Below are 26,681 nucleotides of genomic sequence, written 5' to 3'. Positions count from 1 at the left end.
ATAAAAAGAAATGACAAATTTGAGAATAAAAGATTTTTTGCCCTAATTTTCACACGCTTAAAGTGGTGAATAATCGCCTGTCAGGGAATAAAGGAGAGATGGTCCTTTCAAGAGTCTACTCACTCGGATAGAAGCCAAAGGATGGTCAGCTTATATATATCTATATATATATATATATATATACACACACATCTTCATCCATCGCTACCCGGCAGACTTCACCGAAAGAGAGAGAGTGAGGAAGCGAAGAGGTCGACCAGAACAACTGTCTTGCAGTTTCGCTGGCCCACTTCAGGTGACGCACAGACCTTACGCACTAAGATTGTCTTGTTTATGCAATCAAGGGTTTTTATTTCGAAATTAAATCAGTCCCTAAGCTTTGCTTCGTTTTAGATCAATTGTCTGGTTTTCAGATTGATTTTGTATCTATTTTTTCATTGCAGATTGATTAATCGTTGATGGATGCAATATTGATTTTTTATTTTTTATTTTTATCTATTTTCTCATTGCAGATTTATTAATAGTTGATGGATGAAATTGATCTTGAGTTGAGGTTGAGAACTGGGGAAAACGGTACAGAACAGCCCGTATATTCTCCTCACAAAAATATACAAAGGGAAGATTGCGCCGGGAAAGCTCCACTGAACTTTCTAGACAAGGGAAGGCAGTGGTGCAGCCATGTGGAAGCAGCTGCAGCAGCAGGCAAATCACTGAACTCGGCAGATCTGCGCCAGATCAGAATTTGAGAACTGATGTAGATCTCACACTTAGGTTGGGTGGCCACTCGGAATCCTCATCTGGCAATGAGAAAAACCCTTGGAAATATTTCCTTGTGCAGCCAGGACAACAGAGTCCCCAGCCACAGCAGCCGTATCATCGCGAGGAGCCTATGGTCGATTCGACAGAGTGCCCGTGGTACAGGAGGAGGTTTGTCAGCCTCTTGGCTGTGGCAACGCACAGCAGATTTTGCCTCCGAAAGACTAAGCAAGAGGTGGCCGAAACTGCTGGTCGGAATTTCGACCTCAATCAGCTACCGCCTGAAGGCTATATGTGTTGCGAAGAATACTAGAGCGGTTGTGTCATTAAGGGTTTCTTTAAAGGGCTTTCTTTAAAATGATTTTGTTGTCTTCTCACATATTTAAATACTTTGAATATGATGGTTCTTTGGTTTAGTTGATGCAATAGAATTGTTTTCAGAAACTAAATAGTTTCCTATCAAGTTTGAAATATATTTTTTTGCTTTTGGTGTATGCAGGATAAAATGAGTGGTTAAGAAGAGATTCGGGGTTTCATTTTAAAATAAACTAGTTTTTATGGAGCTTCATTCCGTTCATGACATGGTATCGAAATTATGTGTAACGGTGTTGGATATAATATTTATTTTGGTTAGGATTTTGTTTCGGAAGGATATTATCTCTATGGAAAACTCTTTTTATCACCCATTGATTTTTAGACAAGAGCTTATGATCCCTTCTTAGCAAGAACATAAAGCAACAATCCTTAGAAATATACGAATATTTATATAGTTAATTCAATATTTTCCAAATAAGATTCTTAATCTATATTCCGAATTATAGATGGAAAATGTAAATGATTACTTTTAACTTCCCTTGAAAATTAAAATTATATGAAAAGAAATTGTACATTTAATTCAGTAGTATTAAGTTTTAAAATGTTTAAAAACTAGATCTTGAATTTAGGAACACAATTATTCAATATACTAATGAAATTTTATATACAATTGAAAATAATAAGCAATTTTCTTTCGATGATTATAATATAATAAATCTAACTTACAAAATAATAATTTGACTCCATATAGAAGTAACTTTAGCATGACTTGTGCAAAATTACGGGAGATATTCATTCAATTAGACACTGTCGTATTCGACAAATAGTGATGATAATTTATTGTCTAGCATAAAAATAAATATTGTTGTTTAAAATCAAATTCAAATAATGGAATAGAGTAGAAGTATCATTATTTAAAATACTATTTAAGCTACTAACTATGTGATCCCCTTGATTGCTAGGAAGTACTTAGCCCTAGCAAAGTAGGCAAAGTAATTGAAATTGAATAATAAAGTAAAAATCTCTAATGCATATTTGTTTGATTTTGATTACAAACTCTTTCATTTTCTTTTTATTTTTTATTTTTTCACCTCTTGCAATGAAAATGCACTACTATCTTACATAAAATAACATATCAAAACATTATTTGAACTAAAATTTAAATAAAAAATTCAAACCAAACTTACCCTCATGCATATTTTGTCACTGTAATTGTAAAATCAATCTAGATCCAATACTCAATTCGAAATTATTTGGTTCAACATATTTTATGTAAAACCAAAATAACTGTCTTGCAGTTTCGCTGGTCCACTTAAGGTGACGCAAAGACCTTACGCACTAAGATTGTCTTCGTTTATGCGAGAGGATTAAAAACAACCAAGAGTTTTTATTATGAAATGAAATCAAGTCTCTACTCTTTGGTTTCATTTTAGATCTGCTGTTTCATTTCAGATTGATTTTCAATCTACTTTTTCATTGCTGATTGATTAATCGTTGATGGATAAAATTGATCTTGAGTCGAGGCTGCGACTTGCGGACAAGGGTACAGAACAACCCGTCTCTTCTCCATACAAAAATATATAATATACAATTGATCGTTTTCTAGACATTTATTTTATGTATTTATTTTGTTTAAATAATATGTTTACTTTTTTTATAATTTAAATGTGCAGTGCATTTTGGAGACAAAACATATAATGCAAAGTTAAAGGGGTTTTTCATTTATCAAAATATTATTCATGTAACAAAAACTTTTCATCTTCATTGCAAAATAAATGATTATTTTAATCCACGACTAAAAATAATTACATAACATTGAAGATACTAAATATTTTTTCAATTCTTTTATTATACAAAAATAACTTTTAATTAAGACAATTAGAGTTCGACTCATAGAGAAAACAATTAAGATGAATAATATAAATTATTACTTAAAAGGTACCATGAAAATTAACATTATAAAAAAGTTTACACTAGCTGTTGAATTTAGAAACAAATTATTTAAAATACTATAGAAATTTTATATAAAGTTGAAAATAATGAGAAATTTTCTTTGGGTGAGTGGTAATAATTTTCACTTGTCAAACCTATAGTTGGACTAAATATAGAAGTAGCTTGAGCATGACCTGTGCAAAATTACAAGAGATATTTATTCTATTAGACATTGTCCTATTTAACAAATGCTTATCATAATTTTCCTTTATTGAAAGAATGGCAAGAAATAACAATTGTTCTTTAATATCATATTCAAAGAACATAATAGAATTGAAGTATCATTATTTAAAATACTATTTAAGCTACAATTCAAATATGATTTTCATGAATGCAAGGAAGCACTTAGCCATAGCTAAGTAGGCAAAGTAGTTGAAATTGCATCTAAAAGTAAAAATCTCCCTTGTTTTCAATGTTTTTCGATTTTAGATCTAGTGCACTTTGTCGTCTAGGATATTCCAAGGGGTTACACATCCTGAAATTAGTGTAGAACAAACATGTTTAACTCTAAAGTTTTTTCATTAGAACTCTCGAAAAAAAAATATGCACGTTATTAGATTGAGCAATCTAATCAATCTATTTAATCTATATTTAATTTCGAATAGTCTAGCCCGGCTCATCCATACACGAGAGTTGGCCTAACTCCAACGCAACTCCATGGTATCACAAATAGTAAAAGCAATCTACATTCAATGATAAATGCTAAACTATTCAGTTCAATATATTTTAAGTGTGACTCTATATTTTTATCTTAAATTTGTAATCTTTTTCCTTACTATGATTTCTAATGTAGACCAAAATTAATGAAAAATGATATCTAACTAGTTAAAATAATATTTCTACAACCACCACAATCTAAATCCTTTTACTTAATTATTTTTATCTATCTCTTGTGCGCGCGCACACACATGCATAAACACAAAAGATTGAAGAGCATGTTCAGACATTTCTTATTACTGTGTGCATAAAAATATTTTATGTATAGCCATTTAATAAAATAATATTCAATTTTAGATTCAGTAGTGTCTTATGTTTACAAAATTTTAGTACCCAATGTGGTCTAGTTTAACTACTAAATTTTCAATAAAATAAATATCAAGTATTTTTTTAATTGATGTTTTATTATGATTATTATATCTTACAAACGGAGACTGCAATTAATAAAATTGCATCATCTATATTATCGCCTAGTGTTTTTTTTTTCCTCTTTTATAATACAGGATTAAGAACCTAGCCAATGCCGCACACTTCAAACAAAATTTTTTTCCTTTTACTTTTATAATAAGCAGTGGATTAATTTCTAATTTTCAAGGGCAATATCAAATAATTCAAATTTGGTTTGTAAACAGAAGTAGTTCGTTTGGCTCGGTGGGTCTCATTTTCTCGTATAAGACAAATTTTTAAAGGATCTTCAAGAGAGACCTCAAGAAATTGCTCATTGAATCCATAAGCATATATGAGTTATGATATTTGATTTACTATACTATATATATATATATCTTAATCCATCGCTGCATGGCAGACTTCACCCATAGAGAGAGAGAAAGCTAGAGAGGTTGATCAAGTAACAACAAAATTTCATCTAGCTCTCATTGCCAAGTAAATGATTATTTTAATTCACGATTAAAGATAAAAATTATATAACATTGAAGATACTAAATATTGGTTCAGTTCTTTTATTATATATATATATAAAGTATAATTTTCAATTGAGAAAACTAGAAATCGACTCTATATAAAATTAACTCTGACAAAACTTGTGCAATATAATAACTTGACTAGGTTTTGTCCTAGGCAACAAACATTAAAAAAATGACAATTTATTTAATATAATTTTCAAAGAAAAAATAAAGATAATAGAACTTTATTGACTCAATTGGACCTTGTCCGATTAAAAACGAAGATAATTACTTAGTGATGAAATTTCGTAAGAAACGACAATTATCGTTTAATACCAAATTCAAAGATAGAAACGACAATACTAATTTATTGATCGAATCAAACAAAAAATCATATTACATACATATTATCTTTGATTTAAACTGTTATTTAAAAATAATAAATAGAATAATCGAGTTTGTCTACAATTGAGAAGGCTATTGAAAGAAAGTAGCCAAAACCTATTATTAAAAAATGCAACATGGATAAATTAAATCTTCACACAAGACTTAGTGTGAAATTAAGTAAAAATGAAGTATCAATATACGAGGTACTCTTTTAAGTTACCATCCAAATATGATCTTCATGATGCTAGGAAGTATGTAGATCTTGCTAAGTAGGCTAAGTTGTTGAAATTGCATCCAAAAATGAAAAAACTCCGTTGTGTATTGCATGCATTATCATTTGAAATAGTAAAAGCAATCTGAATCGAAAATGGAATGGTAAATGGTAAATTATTTGATTTCACATATTTTGAATAATAATAGTAAATATTTTTAAAAAAAAATTAATCAAAAATAATTTTACAAATCTGTGAAAAATTTGTATAAGAAATTATAAAAATAGTAAAATATGTAGGACAAACAAAACAAACTACGAAAAATCAAAACCAAAAGATAATGACAAGGACGAGAGAGTCAGAGAAAAATACCAGAAACATAAACAATAATATTGGTTGATTGGTTTTTAACTTAATGTAAAATATTTTATTAAATTAATTTATTGATTTAATTCAAAAGGAAATATTCTAAAAATTTGATCCAAAATATTATACAATATTTTATATAATGTATTATTTCTTTATATTAATCCATAATAGTATCGACAATTTTATGTTGGGTGAATAATAACACGGATTCTTTACTAGTATATGTATATAATTAATACTTACAATAATACAATTCTATGTTTATGGGTTTAGCATTCTAATATTAATATCTTATATTATTTTTTAGTAATAAAAAATATTACTCCTTCCGTTCCCAAAACACCGCGCAAGAGTTGGCTTGGACACGATAATTTAGATTAGTAGTAATAAGTAAGATAATTTTAGAATTATGTGATGTAATGAGAGACGGACTTGTATATTTGTTTATTTTTTATTTGAGTGATATGATGGGATAAAGTGTTTAGCAGAGATTAAAAATATTTAATTTTTTCTTATTTGAAAATATTGTAAAGTGTTTGAGACAAAAAAAAAATGATAAATGATGTTTGAAACAGAAGGAATATAATATATTTTATGAATAGAGAAAGACAATTAATAAATTTTAACGGTTGTATTATCCTCTAATTATGAATCCTATTAACTAATTAGGTGAGTCGGTTAAGCATTAAAAAATTTTGTTTTATCATTTTCAATATTTCAAAGGTGGTTAAAAATTATATATATATTGATTCTGCAACTTTTCTTAAAATATATATTAAGCCATATAAAAACAAAAAATTCACTGAGGATTTTTCTATCTGTTTGTATTATTTTCCTTCTTAGTCTTATCGTAACATTTTAATTTACAAAGTTTGTTCAAGTGAACAACAATTACATTTAATCAAAGATTTAATCATCAACATTTTTTTTTTTGGTTGCAGTGCCAATTATAAATCCATCAATACAATTATCAGCAGAGTCAATATTTCTTTGTTTCAGATTGTTTCTAGGAAGCGTGCGACGCATTACTCGATACTTTTGAAGGTGATGAGAAAATAAAGACATCTAAACTTCAAATAGTTTAAAGTGAATTGAATTGATTATTAGAGAGGTACGATAAAACTACTTTTGAATATACAAATCGATTCAAAAATTGTGGTCAGGTACATCTGTTGGGTTTTAAGTACAATGAAATGAAGTTGCATGTGAAATTAATGAGGATTGTATGTGTATGAGAAATCTACACGAAAAATCACAACATTGGAATATTTGGACAAGATGAACACTATGCCTTTGAATGAATTTATTGGAATCTTGAAAACCTATGAGATGAACTTTTTGGCATCAAAATCGAAACATCAAGTGGCCTTTACACAAAAAATTGCTATTGCTAAAGATTGTGATAAAGATCTTGCCCTTATTAAAAAATGTATGGTTTGAAATATTCAAGATATAAAGGCTAAGTAATTGAAGCAACAAGGATTTCAAACTGGTAGTTAGAACTTAGTTTAATCAAATAACAAGCATCCTGCCTAGAACACACAAAAAGCTGGTGCTCCTGCTAAGCCAGTTTTCCAAAAGGGAGATGCCTATAGAACAATGAGGGTGGTAAAGAGAAAAGTTGTATCAAATGATGTTAGATGTGTTGGGAACACACAAGGGAAGATCCACAATCCCAAAACGGGATAATCCACTAAAACATTTATTACAATTTTTTGCACGGATAAAATTGTAAAACCCTCCTCACAACAACTCACCAAATCTCAATTTCACTCTCTCTAGTTACTAAAGAAAAAAGACTTTTTGTCCTATTTTAAAATAGGACCCAAATGAGTCAATTTATAAGAGCCAATGTCCCTACCTTTTTATCACACTTCCGATGTGGGACATGAGAAGTTACACAACAAATCCTCCGTCTTCCCATAGTCTCACATATTTCAACCATGTCAGAGAAAAAAAGAAACTTTTTTCTCGATTTTTTGATTCTTCATATCATTCTTGCTCTCCACATTTGCTCGCAAGGCGCATCCATCTAGATAATAAATATGTTTTGTTTCTTCTTCCCTTGCATAATTAAGTTATCACCCTTGTACACTTTGCATAGATTTTTAGTGCTAACATATCTATGCCCTTGTGAAGCCAACTCGCCCAATGAAATAACATTAGCTCTAACAGTAGACACATACCTCACATTAAAAATTGTTTTGACTTTTGACATTACCATTGTGGAGCTTCAAGCGAACTATTTCATTGCCTTCAATCGCTGCTTCATCTTATTCCCCACATTGATATAGCCAAAATCTTCATTTGTATGCAAAGTATCAAATAAAGCTTGATCTTTAAATATATGGACATCGGCAGCATAATATATCACTCAATTAGAATTCTCAACAGGATTTGTATTTAAAAAGAGTAAATCACTTTCATAAATGACCACATTCGCGGAGTTCTCAATTTTCGACTTACCCTTAAAAATTTTCAGACTTCTCAAGTCTTCTTTAAAAAGTCGACAGTGATTTTGAATGTGACCAAACTCTCCACAATAATGACACTCAATAGAGTTGTAATCTCTCGGCCGAGATTTCGATCTTCCACCACGGTCACTCTTCATTTTTCTCCCTCTTTCAGAACTCTCCACAGCTAGTAGTTGACTTTCCTTTGAAGCGCCTTCATTTCCCGTTATCTTGTCATTCTCTTTCAAAACCGTTATAGTCTCATTCAATTTCAATGTAATTTTTGCAACTAATATTGATTGCACCAATGGTTTGTAGGATTTGGACAATGAATCTAACAAGAGCAACGCTTGCTCTTTCTTTTTAATTTCCTCTCCTACATTCAACAGTCGACATACTAGCTCATTAAACTTGTTAGTATGGTCAATTATATTACCTCATTCCTCCATCTTCAAAGAGTATAGATCCATCTTCACAATCAGGCGATTAGTCAACGTCTTCGTGGCAAATTTACTCTCCAAAGTATCACACAACCTCTTCGGCAATGTTTCCGTCAACACGGTAACCTTTATCTGCGGGGTGTGTGCCAATCGAATCGTGCTAACAGCCTTTTTTCGGATCATACTCCAATCACCTTCTTTCATACCTTTTGGCTTTACATCTTCCAAGGCAACATCAAAACCTTGTTGCACCAAATAGTCTTGAATTGTGCTTTGCCATATAGTAAAATCACTATTTCCATCAAAGAGCAGAACCTCATATTTCAAAGTAGTGGACATAGTGCTTAATAACTCTCCAATAAACAAGCACTTCCAACAACCAAATAAACTGAGGCTAAAAAATAAAGCTACGAACTCAAATCAGGCAGAACCGACCTTTCTAGCAGAAATCTGATGTGTTTCCGGAACCCGCTGCAGAACTGCAACTTGACTGCTGGCGCTGACTGTTGGCGTGCCATCAACTACTCTCGAAACACCTCTTGCTCCTTCTCTCCTCCCTTTGCCAAGACCTCGCTAAAAATGACCTCGCTCTTATACCACTTGTTGGGAACACACAAAGGAAGATAGAGAAAAATTAAATAGCAAGATATGAGAATATAATGTAGTTCGGTCTCACAATAGAACTACATCCACGATCCAAAAATGAGATAATCCACTAAAATATTTATTACAATTTTGGCACGGATAAAATTTTAAAACCTCCTCACAATAACTCACCAAATCTCAATTTCACTATCTCTAGTTACTAAAGAAAAAAGGCTTGTTGTCCTGTTTTAAAATAGGACCAAAATGAGTCAATTTATAGAAGACAATGCCCCTACCTTTTTATCACACTTTCTATATGGGACATGGAAAGTTACAGTACAAGATGCTACAAGTGCAATGGATATGGACACGTTCACATTGAGTGTGCCACAACTAAGAGAAAAGAAAAGAAAATCATGGGAGTCACATGGAACGATGAAGAATAATCTAGCTAGAAGTGAGAAAATCAATTAAAAAGAATATTATAACATTCAATACATGGATCACATTGATCTTGAGTTGAGGTTGCAACCCGCCAGTGAGTGTACAACATAGCAACATGTCACTTCTCCACTCAATAATAAAAGAAAATTGGAGAATTGTGATGGGGAAGATGGCAGTGAAACTAGGAGTGGCAGAGAAGTCACTGAGCCCCATCGATCTGCGCCAGAGAATTCCCAGATTGAGGTAGATACCACTTTTAGGCTAGGTCGTCACTGGGCAGCTTCATCTAGCCCAAAGAGAGTGACTTGGAACTCCTTCCTTGTGCATCCACGAGACCAAGTATTGAGCCCCCATGAACGACAGAGAGCCTAGCTATGGTAGCAGAGGGAAGAGCTGACAGATTACCTATGGTGTAGGAGGACATTTGTCAACCGCTTTGATGTGGCCGCACACAGCAAGTTTTGTCGCCTAAAGAATGAACAGATAGAGGTGATGAATGGAAGAAGGGAGGAACCGCAAACTACTGGTCAAAATTTCAACCTTAATCAGCTTCTGCCGGAAGCCTATGGGTCACAAGCAACTGTAGAGTTGTTGGACCTTCTAGGCTTAACTTAAAGTATGTCTTTATCTTTAATAATTTGTCAATTATTAGTTGATTGAATAAATATATTCTAAATGTTATTATTTAAAAGTGCAGTGCATTTTAAAGCGCGTTTTCATTTCTTTCAATATAATTCAAGTAATAAAAATATTTCATCTACCTCTCATTGCGAAGTAAATTATTATTTTAATCCAAAACAAAAAATAAAAATTGTATAACATTGAAGATACTAAGTGTTAGTTCAATTATTATATTATATAAAAAATAATTTTAAATTGAGAAAATTAGCGTTCGACTCAATATAGAATTACCTCTCGCAAAACTTGTGCAATATAAAAGAGATATTGATTTGACTAGATTTTACCCTTGGCAACAAACACTAAAAGAACGACAATGTCAATTTAATATAATTAAAAAAAAAGAAAGAAAAAAAAAAGATATTAGAACTTTATTACTCAATAAGACTTTGTCCCATTTAAAAACGAACGTAATTATTTATTGATCAAATTTAGCAAGAAACGACAATTATTGTTTAATACCGAATTCAAAGAAAGAAACGACAATAACATTTAATTGATTCAATCCAATAACAAATCATATTACATACATTTTATCTTTGAATTAAACTGTTGTTTAAAAATAAATAGAACTAACCACGATGTTCACTTGATTAAGAAGAATATTGAAAGGAAGTAGCGAGAACCTATATGAAGTATCTATATTTGAAGTATTATTTAAATTATAAACCAAATATGGTATTCATGACGCAAGAAAACACGTAGTTATTATTTCGAAGTAGGCAAAGCTGTTGATATTACATCGAAAAATCAAAATCTCCGTTTCATACCTTTCCATATTGCATCAATTATCATTATAATTAAAAGCAATCTAGATCCAAAGTTGGATGCTAAATTGTTCCTTTCAACATATTTTATGTGACTTTAAAGTATTCTTATTTTAAAATGTGCAGTCGTTCTCGTGTCTATGATTTCGTAAGTAGACCTGAGATAATCGAAATTAGTGGAAAATGAAATATAACTAGTCCAAACAAAACTCAACTACAAGCATGACATATCTAAATCTTTAGCCTTAGTTCCGATCTCTTTGCCTCATACACACTTACGAACAAAGACGGACATACATAAACACTCAAGTATACACAAGAGCACACGCACATAAAAAAGAAAATCCAACGACCAAATCGATCATAGTTGCATAATAGTGATTTGAAAGAACTCTACTTGCTCGAACATAATTGTATTCTTATCGATGTATGTTTAAATCTATTTTATACAAAGCCATTGAATTCAAAGTTTGATTTAAAATTTTAGTAGTCTCGTATGTTAAAACTTTTTAGTACGGAATATTATTTAACTTTTAAAATTTCAATAAAATTCATATTAACTATTTGTTTAGTGAGATGATGAGGATGATTATTGTTTTTTTTTGTATTTTTGGTGTTTTGTTATTTTGATATTTTGATATTTTTATAGTAAAAGAATTGTTGAATGTGAGATTTGAAGAAATAAGGGAATAAAAGAAATAATTGTGTTTTCTAATTATATAAATAATTAAATTTAAATAGTATTTTATATACGAAATTATATTTAAATAATATTTGAGTGTGATATTCGAAAAGGAAATTATATTTTTAAATAATGTATAATAATATTTTAGATATAATATTTATTTTTCTATTTTTGAAAAAAAGTAAATTTGATTTGTAATAGGAATATAATTACAAAATACTTAAATTCTCAATCCTACTCATATTCTCTCTCTTTCTTTTTGTCTCTTTTTCATTTGTAGTAATTTTATTTGTTGGAATAAAAAGAATAGAAAAATTTGAGAATAGAAGATTTTGTACCCTAATTTTCACAAGCTTAAAGTGGTGAATACTCGCGTTTGAGGGAATAAAGGAGAGATGGTCCTTTCAAGAGTCTACTCACTCGGCCGATAGAAGCCAAACGATGGTCAGCTTCTATATATATATATATATATACATCTTCATCAATCGCTGCCTGTCAGACCTTCACCGAAAGAGAGATAGAGGAAGCGAAGAGGTCGACCAGAACGACTGTCTGGCAGTTTCGCTGCTTCACTTCAGGTGACGCACAGACCTTACGCACTCAGATTATCTTTTTTATGCAATCTAGGGTTTTTATTATGAAATGAAATCAGTCTCTACGCTTTGCTTTCGTTTTAGATCAATTTTCCGGTGTTTCATTTCAGATTGATTTTTTTATCTATTTTCTCATTTCAGATTGATTAATCGTTGATGGATGCAATACTGATTTTTTTTTTATCTATTTCTTCATTGCAGATTGATTAATAGTTGATGGATGAAATTGATCTTGAGTTGAGGTTGGGAACCGGAGAAAAGGGCACAGAACAGCCCGTATATTCTCCTCACAAAAATATACAAAGGGAAGATTGCGCCGGGAAAGCTCCACTGAACTTTCTAGACAAGGGGAAGGCAGCGGTGCAGCGATGTGGAAGCAGCAGGCAAATCAGTGAACTCGGCAGATCTGCGCCAGATCAGAATTTGAGGACTGATGTAGATCTCACACTTAGGTTGGGTGGCCACTCGGCATCTTCATCTGCCAATGAGAGAAACCCTTGGAAATATTTCCTTGTGCAGCCAGGACAACAGATTCCCCAGCCACAGCAGCCGTATCAGCGCGAGGAGCCTATGGTTGATTCGACAGAGTGCCCGTGGTGCAGGAGGAGGTTTGTCAGCCTCTTGGCTGTGGCAACGCACAGCAGATTTTGCCTCCGAAAGGCTAACCAAGAGGTGACCGAAACTGCTGGTCGGAATTTCGACCTCAATCAGCTACCGCCTGAAGCCTATATGTGTGGCGAGGAATACTAGTTGTTGTGTCATTAAGGGTTTCTTTAAAGGGCTTTCTTTAAAATGATTTTGTTGTCTTCTCACATATTTAAATACTTTCAATATGATGGTTCTTCGGTTGGGTTGATGCAATAGAATACATTGTTTTCACACACTAAATAGTTTCCTATCAAGTTCGAAAATATGTTTTGCCTTTGGTGTATGCAGGATAAAAAGAGTGGTTGAGAAGAGATTCGGGGTTTCATTTTAAAAAAAAAAATCAACTAGTTTTTATGGATCCTCATTCGGTTCATGACATGGTATTGAAGTTATGAGTCACGGTATTGGGTATAATATTTATCTTGGTTAGAATTTTGTTTCGGATAGATATTATCTCTATGGAAAACTCCTTTTATCACCCATTGATTTTTAGATAGAGCTTGTGATCCCTTCTTAGCAAGAACATAAAGCAACAATCCTTAGAAATATACTAATATTTATATAGTTAATTCAATATTTTCCAAATAAGATTCTTAATCTATATTTCGAATTATAGATGAATAATGTAAATGATTACTTTTAACTTCCTTGAAAATTGAAGTTATATGAAAAAAAATATTGTACATTTAATTCAGTAGTATTAAGTTTTTAAAAAATTTAATCTAGATCTTGAATTTAGGAACACAATTATTTAATATACTAATGAAATTTTATATACATTTGAAAATAACAAGCAATTTTTTTTGGATGATTATAATATAATAAATCTCACTTACAAAATAATAATTTGAGTCAATATAGAAGTAGCTTTAGCATGACTTGTGCAAAATAACGGGAGATATTTATTCAATTAGACATTGTCGTATTCAACAAATGGTGATGATAATTTATTGTCTAACATAAAAGTAAAAATTGTTGCTTAAAATCAAATTCAGAAAATGGAATAGAGTAGAAGTATCATTATTTTGAAATACTATTTAAGCTACTAACCAAATATGATCCCCATGATTTCTAGTAAGTACTTAGCCCTAGCAAAGTAGGTAAAGTAGTTGAAATTGAACTATAAAGTACAAAATCTCTCATGCATATTTGTTTGATTTTGATTTTAAGCTTTTTTTTTTTTTCTTATTCAGCTCATACGTCTTTTATAAAATAACATATCAAAATACTAATTGAACTAAAATTGAAGTAAAATAATTCAAACCAATCTAACAGTCATTCATATCTTGTCACTATAATTATAAAAACAATCCAGATCCAATGGTCAATACAAAATTATTCGGTTCAACATATTTCGTGTATGATACCATAGATTTTTATTTCAGATTTGCAACTGTTTTCCTTACTATGAATTTTAATGTAGACTTTCGCGATCATTGTAGTCAATAGAAAATTATATCGATCTCATAAGACATAACCATAGTTCAACTTCAGGCATGCCAATTCTAAGTTTATTTATCACGTACAAAGTAGTTATAAGGTTCCTTGGTACGAACAACATTTGTTACTATCTATCCACCTATATAAAATTCAGTGACACCATCAATAATAATGCCATAATATACACTTGCAAATATTCTACTCACTCAAGTATATGGTTTAGGGTTTTATGGTACGTAGCTTTTTAATTTTCATTATTTGTTCAAGTGCACAACGATTACATTTCACACAGATTTAAATTATTTACGTACTTTTTTGCTTATATATGACATACTATAATGGTAAATTTTCAATTTTTAGCATATATATATATATATATATATATACATCAATTTATTTCAAAGAATTATTGCAAAGACTGTTTTGTTCACTTTATAACTTTTTCTCTCTTTCCTTTTGCTTTCTTCCATATGTGGTAATTTTATTTGTTGGACTAAAGGAATAGAAAAATTTGAGAATAGAAGATTTTGTGCCCTAATTTTCACACACTTAAAGTGGTGAATACTCGTGTGTGAGGGAATAAAGGAGGGGTCAAGGGCGGATCTACATTATATCTGGTGGTGGCACGTACTATCAATGATTTTTATATCACCGAAAAATATATTTATAATTTAATAATTATGAAACCACTAAAAATTTGTAGTGCCATCATTTAAAATTTAAAATTGATCTTTATTCCAAAAATTTAAATGAAACTGTTTAAATTTTAATATTTAAAATATAATCAATATCCAAATAATTTAAACTCAATCCAAATAAAATAATTAATTTCTATTTAAAAATATAAATATACAAAAATAATCTTACATTATTATTATTATTATTATCATCATTTTAAGGTTATATATTGTGACACCAGTGAAATATTTTATTTTGAATCCGCCGCATGGGAGGGATGGTGCTTTCAAGAGTCTACTCCCTCGGCCGATAGAAGCCAAACGATAGTCAGCTTATATATATATATATATATATACATCTTCATCAATCGCTGCCTGTCAGACCTTCACCCAAAGAGAGATAGAGGAAGCGAAGAGGTCGACCAAAGTCTTGCAGTTTCGCACTAACATTGTCGTGTTTATGCATCAAGGGATTTTATTATGAAATGGAATCAGTCTCTAAGCTTTGCTTTCGTTTTAGATCAATTTTCTGGTGTTTCATTTCAAATTGATTTTTTTTTTTTTTTTATCTATTTTTTCATTGCAGATTGATTAATAGTTGATGGATGCAATTGATCTTGAGTTGAGGCTGCGACCTGCGGACAAGGGTACTACAGAACAACTCGTCTCTTCTCCACACAAAAACTAAGAAAATTGGAAAATTTTCAGAGGGAAGATTGCACCAGGAAAGCTCTACTGAACTTTCTAGACATTTATTTTATGTATTTATTTGTTTTAATAATATATTTACTTTATAATTTAAATGTGCAGTGCATTTTGGAGACGAAACACATATTGCAAAGAAAAACCTATTTTTCATTTATTTCAATATTATTTAAGTAAAAATATATTTTCATCTAACGATCTCATTGTGAAATAAATTATTATTATCACCTAGTATTTTTTTTATTTTTTTTTCTTTTGTAATACAGAATTAAGAACCTAGCCAATGCCGCACACTTCAAACAACATTTTTTTCCTTTTACTTTTGTAATAAACAGCGGATTAATGTTTTCCGGGCCAATATCAAATAATTTAGATTTGGTTTGTAAGCAGAAGTAATTCATTTGGCTCAGTGGGTCTCATTTTTTCGTAGAAGACAAATTTTTAAAGGATCTTCAAGAGAGACCTCAAGAAATTGCTCATTGATTCCATATGCATATATGAGTTATGATCTTTGATTTACTATACTATATATATATATATATATACTTAATCCATCGCTGCATGGCAGATTTCACCCATAGAGAGAGAGAAAGCGAGAGAGGTCGACCAAGTAACAAAAAAATTTCATCTAGCTCTCATTGTCAAGTAAATGATTATTTTAATCTACCATTAAATATAAAAATTGTATAACATTGAAGATACTAAATATTGGTTTGGTTCTTTTATTATAAAAAAAAAAATAAAAAAGTATAATTTTCAATTGAAAAAACTAGATTCGACTCTATATAGAATTAACTCTGACAAAACTTGTGCAATATAATAACTTTACTATGTTTTGTCCTAGGCAGCAAACATTAAAAAGCTATAATTTTCAAAGAAAAAATAAAGATAATAGCACTTTATTGACTCAATTAGACGTTGTCCGATTAAAAAACAAAGATAATTATTTATTGATGAAATATGGTAAGAAACTACATTTATCGTTTAATACCAAATTCAAAAAGAGAAACAACAATAATAATTTATTGATCAAATCCAACAATAAATCATATTACATATATATTATTTTTTAGTTAACTGGTTATTTAAAAATAATAAATAGAATAACGAGTGTGTCTACAATTGAGAAGACTATTGAAAAAAAGTAGCCAAAACCTATTATTAAAAAATTAAACATGGATAAATTAAATCTTCACAAAAGATCTAGTGTGAAATTAAGTAAAAAATGAAGTATGAATATTTGAAATACTATTTATGGTCCAAATATGATCTGCATGGTACAAGAAAGTATGTAGCTCTTGCTAAGTAGGCAAAGTTGTTGAAATTGCATCCAAAAATGTAAAAAAAAAAAAAAAAAAAAAAAGCTCCATCGCATATTACATGCATTATCATTGAAATAGTAAAAGCAATCTAAATCCAAAGTTGAATGGTAAATTATTCGGTTCAACATATTTTGAATAATAATAGTAAATATTTTAAAAAATTAATCAGAAATAACTTTACAAATCTGTCAAAAATTTGTATAAATTATAAAAATAAAAAATATCTAGGACAAACAAAATAAATGACGAAAAATTGAAAAGAAAATAGAATGACATGACCGAGAGACACTACAAGAAAATATCATTTTTGTAACGAGATTTTTTCGTCTTTAAATTCACTTTTTCCGTTACTAATGATATTAGAGACGAAATTAATGATGGAATTACGTTAGCTATGTGATCTTTAGTGACGGAATTCCGTTACAAATATACTATTCTTTTGTAGTGAGAGTTATAGAAGAAGAGCAGCAAAATAAACAATATTGGTTGATTAATTTTAACTTAATGAGAAATATGTTAATAAATTAATTTATTGATTTAATTCAAAAAGAAATACTCTAAAATTTTGATCTGCAATACAATACAATATTGTATGTAATGTATTATTTTTTTATATTAATCCATAATAGTATTGATAATTTTATGTTTGGTGAACATAATACGGATTCTATACTAGTATATGTATATATATATATAATACTTACAATAAAACTATTCTATGTCTATGGGATTAGTATTCTTATACTAATATTTTATATCATCTTTTTTGGTAATAAAAAGTATTACTCCCTAGGTCCTCAAGCACCGGACAACATTTGATTTGGACATGATAATTTAGATGACTAATATTAAATAGGATATTTTGAAAATTATGTGATATAATGATAAACAAAAATGTATATATTTATTTATTTTTTATTTGGGTTATATGATGAATAAAGTGTTTAATAGAGATTAAAAATATTTAAATTTTTTTCTAATTTAAAAATATTGTAAAGTGTTTGAGAGAGACTAAAAAAAATGTTACATAGTATTTGAGACGGATGAAGTACAATATATTTTAGAAACGAAGAATGCAATTAATAAAATTATAACTGTTGTATTATCCTCTAATTATAAATTCTATTAACGAATTGGGTGAGTAGGTTAAGCATTAAAATAAAATGTTTTATCCTATTTATTATTTAAAAGGTGGTTAAAAATTTTATAATATATTAATTGTGAAATTTTTCTTATAATATATATATATATTTATATTAAGTCATATAACAACCAAAATTTTACTGATGATTTCTCTACCTTTTAATTTATGATTTTGAGTTGAGATTGCGACCAGCCGGTGAGGTAACAACAGAACAGTCTGGCATCAAGAAAGCACTATTCAACTTTTTAGACAAGAGGAAGGAATTAGTGGTACAATGAGGTGGCAGTGGCACTAGAAGTGGCGGGGACCTCACTTAGCCCCATCAATCTGTGCCGGAGAATTCCCGGATTGAGGTAGATACCACTCTTAGGTTGGGTCATCACTGGGCAATTTCATCTAGCCCAGAAAGAATGACTTGGAACTCCTTTGTGCATCCACGAGAGCAAGTAGCGGGCCGCATGAACGACAGAGACCTCAGCCACGGCAGCAGCGGGAAGACCTGACAGACTGCCCATGGTGTGAGAGGACATTTGTCAGCCGCTTTGCTTTAGCCGCACACAACAGGTTTTGTCGCCTAAAGAATGAAAAATTAGAAGCGATGGCTGGAAGAAAGGAGGAACTGGAAATGGCCGGTCTGAATTTCGATCTCAATCAACTTCCATCGGAAGCCTATAGGTCACAGGCAATCGTAGAGTTGTTGCACCTTCTAGGCTTAGCTTAAAGTATGTATTTGTAAATCTTTAATAGTTTTTCAATTTTCAGTTAATTGAATAAACATATTTCTAAACTTTATTTATTTTAAAGGTTTTTTTCAACAAATATAATTTTGTTTAGGTCAAAGTAACAAAATAGCTATGTGTCCAATTGTATGTTTTTTTAGTTGTTGTTTTGGTAATAATATGTTTACTTCTACAAGGAATAAAAAAAAATAATCTATCTCTCATTGCAAAGTAAATAATTATTTTAATCCACGACTAAAAATAAAAATTGTATAACATCGAAGATATTAAATGTTGGTTCAATTCTTTGACAGAGAATTAACTCTCGCAAAACTTGTGCAATATAAATGAGATATTGATTTGACTAGGTTGTATCCTTGGCAACAAACATTAGAAAAACGACAATATCCATTTGATATAATTTTTTCTAAAAAAAAAAGAAAAAATAATATCACTTTATTGAATGAATACGACTTTGTCCTATTAAAGAACAAAGATAATTATTTATTGATCAAATTTAGCAAGAAATAACAATTATCGTTTAATACCGAATTCAAAGAGAGAAAAGACAATAAAATTTAATTGATCACATCTTCAGGCAAATATTTTCTTTCAAACAAGTCTTTTCAAAATAAATTTAAATATTCAATTTAAAAATCATCCGTTTAAAACATAGTTGTTTGTCTTAATTAAATTGTTGGAGTAAGAAAACGAAATATATATATATAGGGTGTGTTTGTTTGTAGTTTTTAGTTTTTGGGTTTAGATTTTTTAATAGTAAAAAATTGAATTTAAATAGTTATTTTATGTGATATAAATAGAGGTTAATGTGATGGTTTGAATATAAAATAAATTTGTAATATAATATAAAAAAATAAAAGTAATTGTTTGATATGATAATTTTGGAAAAAAAAAAAAAAACAGAATCCTAATAGTGAAAATATGTGGTAAAACTATTTTTTTTTACGTGAAAACCTTTATATTTTTTCTTTTGTCGATAGGAGTAAGCGACACACCCTTTTACCACTCCCACTACACACAGGGAACAACAGCCGGCGAGCAATCGACGTCAACCGGACAATTGGAGGTGAGGCCAAAGGGCATAGAAGACCATGGACGCATGTAATACCGACTGACTTTCCGACAATTATGTGGCTAAACACATATGGATTAACTTTTAACGGCCGATTTGAATGCCGCTAGGGCGGGGGTACCCACCAGGAAAATGACCGATTCAATCGCCGGAAATGAGAGGACGAAAAAGAAGAAGACGACCCAAGTCGATTTGAGATTGGGCATGGTGAAAATTTGCAAAAATGTTTAATCCATATACGTTTATATATTTTCATTATCCAAAAAGCTAAATTGCACAAAATCCATGTGTGATTTTACGAAATTACGTCCAATCTCCGTACTTCTAAAACTGCGTCAAATTTCTTCGTGGTTTCATAAACTCTGCGTGTAACCCCTCGGCGGTCCTTATTTAATAGTATTTGACCTAAATGCGCCGAAACTGCGAATAGATTTTAGAATTTTCATTTATAAATACCTAAAATTACAAATATAAAAAAAATCTTAAAACCGAGAAAAAATAACTATTTTTTAATATATTTACTATTTTTCTTAGGCTAAATATAAAAATATATATATTTGTAATTTTAGGGGTTTAAAAATTGAGATTATAAAATTTATTCGCAATTTGAACTCATTTATGTCAAATACCATTAAATAAGAATCGCGGAAGGATTTGGAGGAAACCATGAAGGAATTTTGAGCATTTTAGAAGGTAAGAGATTTGAAGCAATTTTACAAAACTATTTGTATAAAATTATTATTTTTATTAAAAAAAATTATTTATACAATACAATCTATTTTCTATTTCATAAAATTTTATTTTATTTAAAAAATATATATACATACGTATATATTATATTATACTTTTACACAACATAATTACTTATCTATTATCAAATCAATAAAGGGTGTGTTTGTTTGGGGGTTTGGATTTTGAGTTGGGATTTGAATAGTAAAAATTTTGAATTTGAATAGTTGTATGATGCGATATAAATAGAGGTTGATGTGATGTTTTGAATGTAAAATTAATTTTTAGTATAATATAAAAAATGAAAAATAGATATTTGATTTGATATTTTTTGAAGAAAAAATTAAATGAATAGTAAAAATTTTGCAAAATCTTGCAAACGAACACACCCAAACATGACCCACAAACTCGCAACCCAAAACCAAACCAAACTAAACCCAACCCACTAACCTAAAAAAACAAAAAAATCCAAACCCAAACCAATATCTCCCGAACCCACTCAAAAGAAACACAACTAAGTCAACAAGCTCTACCGTATTTTGATGTATTAAAATTTTCACTTTTGACTATCTGTCCCCACATATAAATTTATTTATTTGTATTTCCATGGATGAGAAATCTGTACATCATCCCCTTTCCTGTTATAATTTTCTACATATTTCTTCATCTCTCGTTTCCAGATTTATTTGTACAACAGCAAGCACTTTGAAAGTCAACTCATGGCAGCATATGCAGCTCTGCTATCAGTTACATCTCTGATAGACCAGATCCAAAATCATCCCTGCAGCCCTCCAATTACTCTTGATGAAAACGATATTCTTGTTGCATCTCTCTCCACGAGCATCACCTGCTTGAGAGAGTTTCTTGAGTCCTATTATTCCATTTCCCGCATCGAAGAATCTTCTGGTGAATTAACTGAAAGGCTGGAGAGGAGAATAGCAGATGTGGCCTATGCTGCTGCAGATCTGATTGAATCCCACATACATGATCAGGCATCAGGGATCGAGATCGATGATCACTTCGATGAAAATCTACACCAAGTAATAGATCACATGTCATCTATCGCCATGGAGACCAAAGAGAAGCAGCTGCAGTACCAACACCTCATCATCAATGATAGTTTCGAAAGACCAGCTCCTTCGACAGGCCTAAAGTCGACGTCAATGGTGGGGTTTGATGATGTGTTCAATGAAGTCCTAGACAAGCTCATGGCCGATCAATCTAATCGCCGCATCATCCCCATTGTTGGCATGGGCGGTATTGGTAAGACTACTCTCGCCAGTAATGCTTATGAAAACCAATCTGTTGTGCAACATTTTGATGTTCGTTCGTGGGTCGTAGTTTCACAAGACTATGATGTGCGCGATATTCTTTCGAAAGTTCTTGTCGATCTAAATAAAGGAGAGAGAGGAGAAATGTTGCGCAAAGTGAGCGAAGAAGAAGTAGGAGAGAAAGTACACAAAAGCTTATTCGGTAGACGATATTTGATTGTGTTGGACGATATGTGGAGCATTCAAGTATGGAATAAGATAAGTCGTTATTTTGTCGAAAACAACAATAGGAGTAGAATAATAATAACAACTAGGTTATCAAATGTTGCATCAGAGCTGTCTCACAATAAGGTTGTGATGGATTTTCTAGACGATCAAAAGAGTTGGAATTTACTTTGCAATGTTGTGTTTGGGGGATCAGAAACTTGTCCTTCTGAATTGGAGGAAAGTGGGAGAAAAATTGCAATGGATTGCAAAGGGCTCCCTTTGTCGATCATTGTCATGGGAGGAATCTTAGTAAAGTCTACACAAACCCGAAAAGATTGGGAGTTTATTGCCGATAAATTGAACTTGAGTATAGCCTTAGAGCGCGAGGAGCATTGTTTACAAATATTACGTACGAGTTTTGATCATTTGCCGGTTCATCTAAAGCCATGTTTTCTATATTTGGGAATTTTCGCCGAAGATAAGGAGATCAAGACTTCTAATCTCGTTAAGCTATTGGTTGCCGAAGGATTTGTAAAACCAATCTTCGGTAAGAGTATGGAACTAGCCGCCGAAGAGTATATAATGGATCTTGTCGATAGAAATCTAGTTTTAGCTACGGTTATAGGATCTACTGGGAAACCAAAGGTTTGTATTGTTCATGATCTTGTCCGCGACCTTTGCATAAGAGAAGCAGAAAGGCAGAGGTTTCTTTGTGTTGCAAGGAAAAGTAATCTCAGCGTTCCACAAGGTATAGATGGCCATCGCCGTGTTGCCATTCATCGAAGCACATTGAAAGATGAACATCTTCTTCTAGTTCTCGATGCCTTGAGACCAGCATCGCGTGTTCATTCAGTAATGTGTGATATTATTGGTGTTTTCCCACGTCCTCCTTCAAGAACGCTGAGAATATTGAATTTGACTAATCGAAATTCTTTGGATTCAAGACAATCCGAGTGGTTCTTTGAGGATGTTCTTAGGTCGGTTAACTTGCGCTTCCTGGCCTTCAATCCTCATTTGAGCCGAGAGTTCTCATTTTCCTCTTCAATATACCTTCTCTGGAATTTGCAGACATTGATCATTAACAAGGATTTCTTGACGCCATTCGAAATTTGGAAGATGCCTCAGCTCAAACATGTCAAGGTCACTCGCCTTTGCCTCCCGGATCCCCCCTCGAATGGTCATGTTCTAGCGAATCTACAAACTTTATCTTGTGTTATTAATTTTAAATGCGACGAAGCTGTGGTTAAGAGGATCCCTAACATCAGGAGACTGAAAATTGCTTACGGCGATGTGCTTAAGGGAGGATGGTCCAAGAATTACTATCTTAGTAATCTTGGACGTCTACAAAAGCTTGAATCATTTTCTTGTTGGTTCAGTTTATCGACTAATAGTCCAAGTAGAAGTGATTGTTTTCAGAAGATTTCGTTCCCAGAGTCTCTTGTAAAGTTGGAAGCGTATTCCTCACCCTTTTCTTGGGAAGAAATAACAACGAATATAGGCGCATTGCCACATCTACAAGTGCTCAAGCTGAAGTTTGGTGTCCGAGGACGCGAGTGGAACTTAGTTGATGGTAAATTCCGAAGCCTGAGATTCTTGTTGATTCATGGAGTTAGGCTCAAACATTGGACAGCAGAGAGCCAACAGTTTCCAAGACTCGAGCGCATTTCTCTTGCGCAATTGTACGAGTTGAAGGAGATACCTCTCGGCATTGGAGATGCACCGAAACTCCGATCCATTGATATGGAGTATTGCCATGATTCTGTGGTGATTTCAGCTCAGGAAATATTAGACGAGCAAGATGAGCTTGGGAATGCAGGTGGCCTTAAAGTTCGAGTATTGGCTCCTTTGGCTCGCCGTTTCGTCGAGCTGCGCCCCAACACTGCAGTTGATTTGGATTTGTAGTGCGCACACTACAAAAAAGTTGAAATTTAACTACAAAAAGATTTCATAGAAAAATGTATAAATTCATAGCAAAAATATTTTGGCGACAAAACTTATTTTGTCGCCTACACAGCGTTAGTAAAAGTCTTTGGCTACAAACATGACTTTCATAACAAAAAATAATTTTTTTACAATGAAAGTTAAGAAAAGAGATATAGATATAAAAATAAAATTTTGTAGCTAAAGTCATTTTGCTATAAAATTAAAAGTCATAATAAAAGAGTTTTATCAACAAAATATGTATAATTTTTTTAGGCAAATGGTTTTAGCCATGAAAAATAATTTTGTAGCAAAAACTTTTTTGCTATGAATATATAATTTTTTAGCAAAAGAATTTTAGCAACAAAAATAATTTTGTAGTACGTAATTTATTTTTGGCTATGAAATTAATTTTTGTGCTAAATAACACGTTTTAACTACAAAAATATTCCGTAATTAAAAGTATTACAGCTAATTAGATTAATGGCGCGTCAAAATGTGTTCTTGTTGAACAAGACAACTGTGCTTTGCTACAAATTTTGTGTGATTGTTTAATTTGCTAAGATCTAAGTGGTATATATAATTTTACCTTAAGACTTCTTTTGAAAATGATTATGATTCAACTTTGATTTCTCAATCTTACATTATGTATATTCTGGAATTAGAATTTCTACATATTTATCTAATCCCATAAATGAGACCTACATTATGTACATAAAGAAAACACAAGCTACTTTTCTAACACTTATAAATCATGACCATTACTAAGTTAGTTATGCTATTTTGTTCCATGGAATTCAGTCACTAAAATTCCATATTAGTAGGTGAGACTTAGTCATCACCATGACTAAGTTGTCTATACAAATATGTTCCAAGTTTGTGTCACATCTCATCACTTGTCATTACTCAATTATGTTGAAAATAGTTTCTTCGACCATCCCATCACTTGTCATGACTTAATTATGTTGAAAATAGTTTCTTCGAGAGCATAGAATCCATGCGTCTCATCGTTGAGTTCACAAAAATAAATTACATTCCCCCCCCCCCCTCATTTTAACATAATCATTCATTTATTCACAGAACAAATCACAATCATTAGAAATATATTCATGCATAAATGAAAATATCTCAAATATTGAATTTTTACATTAGTATATTACACATTACAAATATTCTAGAATCAATGTGTCTTTATAATTTAACCTTGCAACTTATTTGAATATATGTAGGGAGCATACACATGAACTTACAATTCCCTTGGTTCTAACATAATATTTTACAAACTATGTGTCCATATCCATTCACAAACACATCAAAAGCAAGTCCTAACTTTTTTTAAGCGGCAATACTTCATACTACTATGTGTAGCTCATTTAATCTTTCTCCATTACAAATTATATTTTCAAATAAATTATTAATAGATAAGATCTCAACCTATGGTCTTACAGGTCTGAGTGCATACCCGAAATATTTTGAGAAAATTGCATTCCAATCTCCAAAATATAAGATTTTAACATTGAAAATTCAACTTCTAACATCATACTATACGCGATTGTGTGTCTCATATGAGGGAGATTTAGTCAGACATCAATGCCATCCCAATTGAAGACTTGTGCACTAAATCTCTTCCTAACCTTTATGTCAAACATGGAGCTAGATTATATTGCGACCGATCAAACTCAACCGATATCACCCCATTCATGATTAGCTTTTTACACGAATCATGCCTTTGTCTTACACTTATGTGTTGAGATTTACCGTTGTAGACTTCACTATAAGCTTTAGACATCATTGAAGCATTATCACAATGAATATAGACGGATGATACCGGTTTTGGCCATAATGAAATCTCATATATAAAGTTATGAAGCCATTCAACTTTCTTTCCAGTCATGGCTAATGCCACAAATTTATTCTATTTTTCGAACTTATGATGCATGTTTGCTTCTTGGAAGCCTAACAATGACACCTCCCTAAAGTAGAAACGTCCATCTAGAGGTGGAAGAGCAATCTTCTACATGGGTTATTCACCTTGCGTCTTAGTACCCTTCTACAATTGAAGGAAAACCAATATACGACAAGCCATAACTCATAGTTAACTTCAAGTACTCAAGTAGTACTTTTTTAAGTACTTGCCAATGGTATTTACGTGATACCTCCATAGTTGAATCGGTGCTAGGTCAACTCCGGTGTATGAATGAGCCGGTGCTACCAAAAATCATAATGATCTGGGGCTTTATACCCGACCGATCAATGTGATCAATTTTTTCCATTCTATAAAAATATAAAGGTCATCACGTGATGACAGTAACTCTTGAAATAGTTTGACGGAGGGTTTGGGGAAATATACAATTCAGCCGTAATACATATTCAAATATGCCAACATCTTCAACAGTGGTAACAGTCTTTGTAACTAATAGACTAAAGTATTTTGCACATCACATTCGAAGGAACCATGTCGGACCAGAAAATTCTTCATGTGGAACTCCTTGTGCATCCACGACACCAAGT

The 26,681-nt window shown here is 31.4% G+C and overlaps 1 protein-coding gene across 1 annotated transcript; it reads left to right on the top strand.

Annotated features, from left to right (window-relative positions):
- The first annotated feature begins 21,439 nt into the window (after nt 1–21,439).
- LOC127253543 (putative late blight resistance protein homolog R1C-3) lies at nt 21,440–25,143 on the top strand. Its single transcript, XM_051278186.1, has one exon. It carries the CDS (start codon nt 21,492–21,494, stop codon nt 24,150–24,152), a length of 2,661 nt encoding a protein of 886 aa, XP_051134143.1. The 5' UTR covers nt 21,440–21,491; the 3' UTR covers nt 24,153–25,143.
- The last annotated feature ends 1,538 nt before the right edge of the window (nt 25,144–26,681 follow it).

The sequence above is a fragment of the Andrographis paniculata genome, unplaced genomic scaffold (assembly GCF_009805555.1).
Source record: "Andrographis paniculata isolate CXL003 unplaced genomic scaffold, ASM980555v1 Contig51END, whole genome shotgun sequence".
Classification (NCBI taxonomy): domain Eukaryota; kingdom Viridiplantae; phylum Streptophyta; class Magnoliopsida; order Lamiales; family Acanthaceae; genus Andrographis; species Andrographis paniculata.
The sequence above is the reverse complement of the archived record's forward strand: the minus strand, read 5'-3'. Positions and strand labels throughout refer to the sequence as shown.

Bases quoted from the DNA above. Each gene is read 5' to 3' on its own strand.
- LOC127253543 (XM_051278186.1), top strand. From the start codon at position 21,492: ATGGCAGCATATGCAGCTCTGCTATCAGTTACATCTCTGATAGACCAG.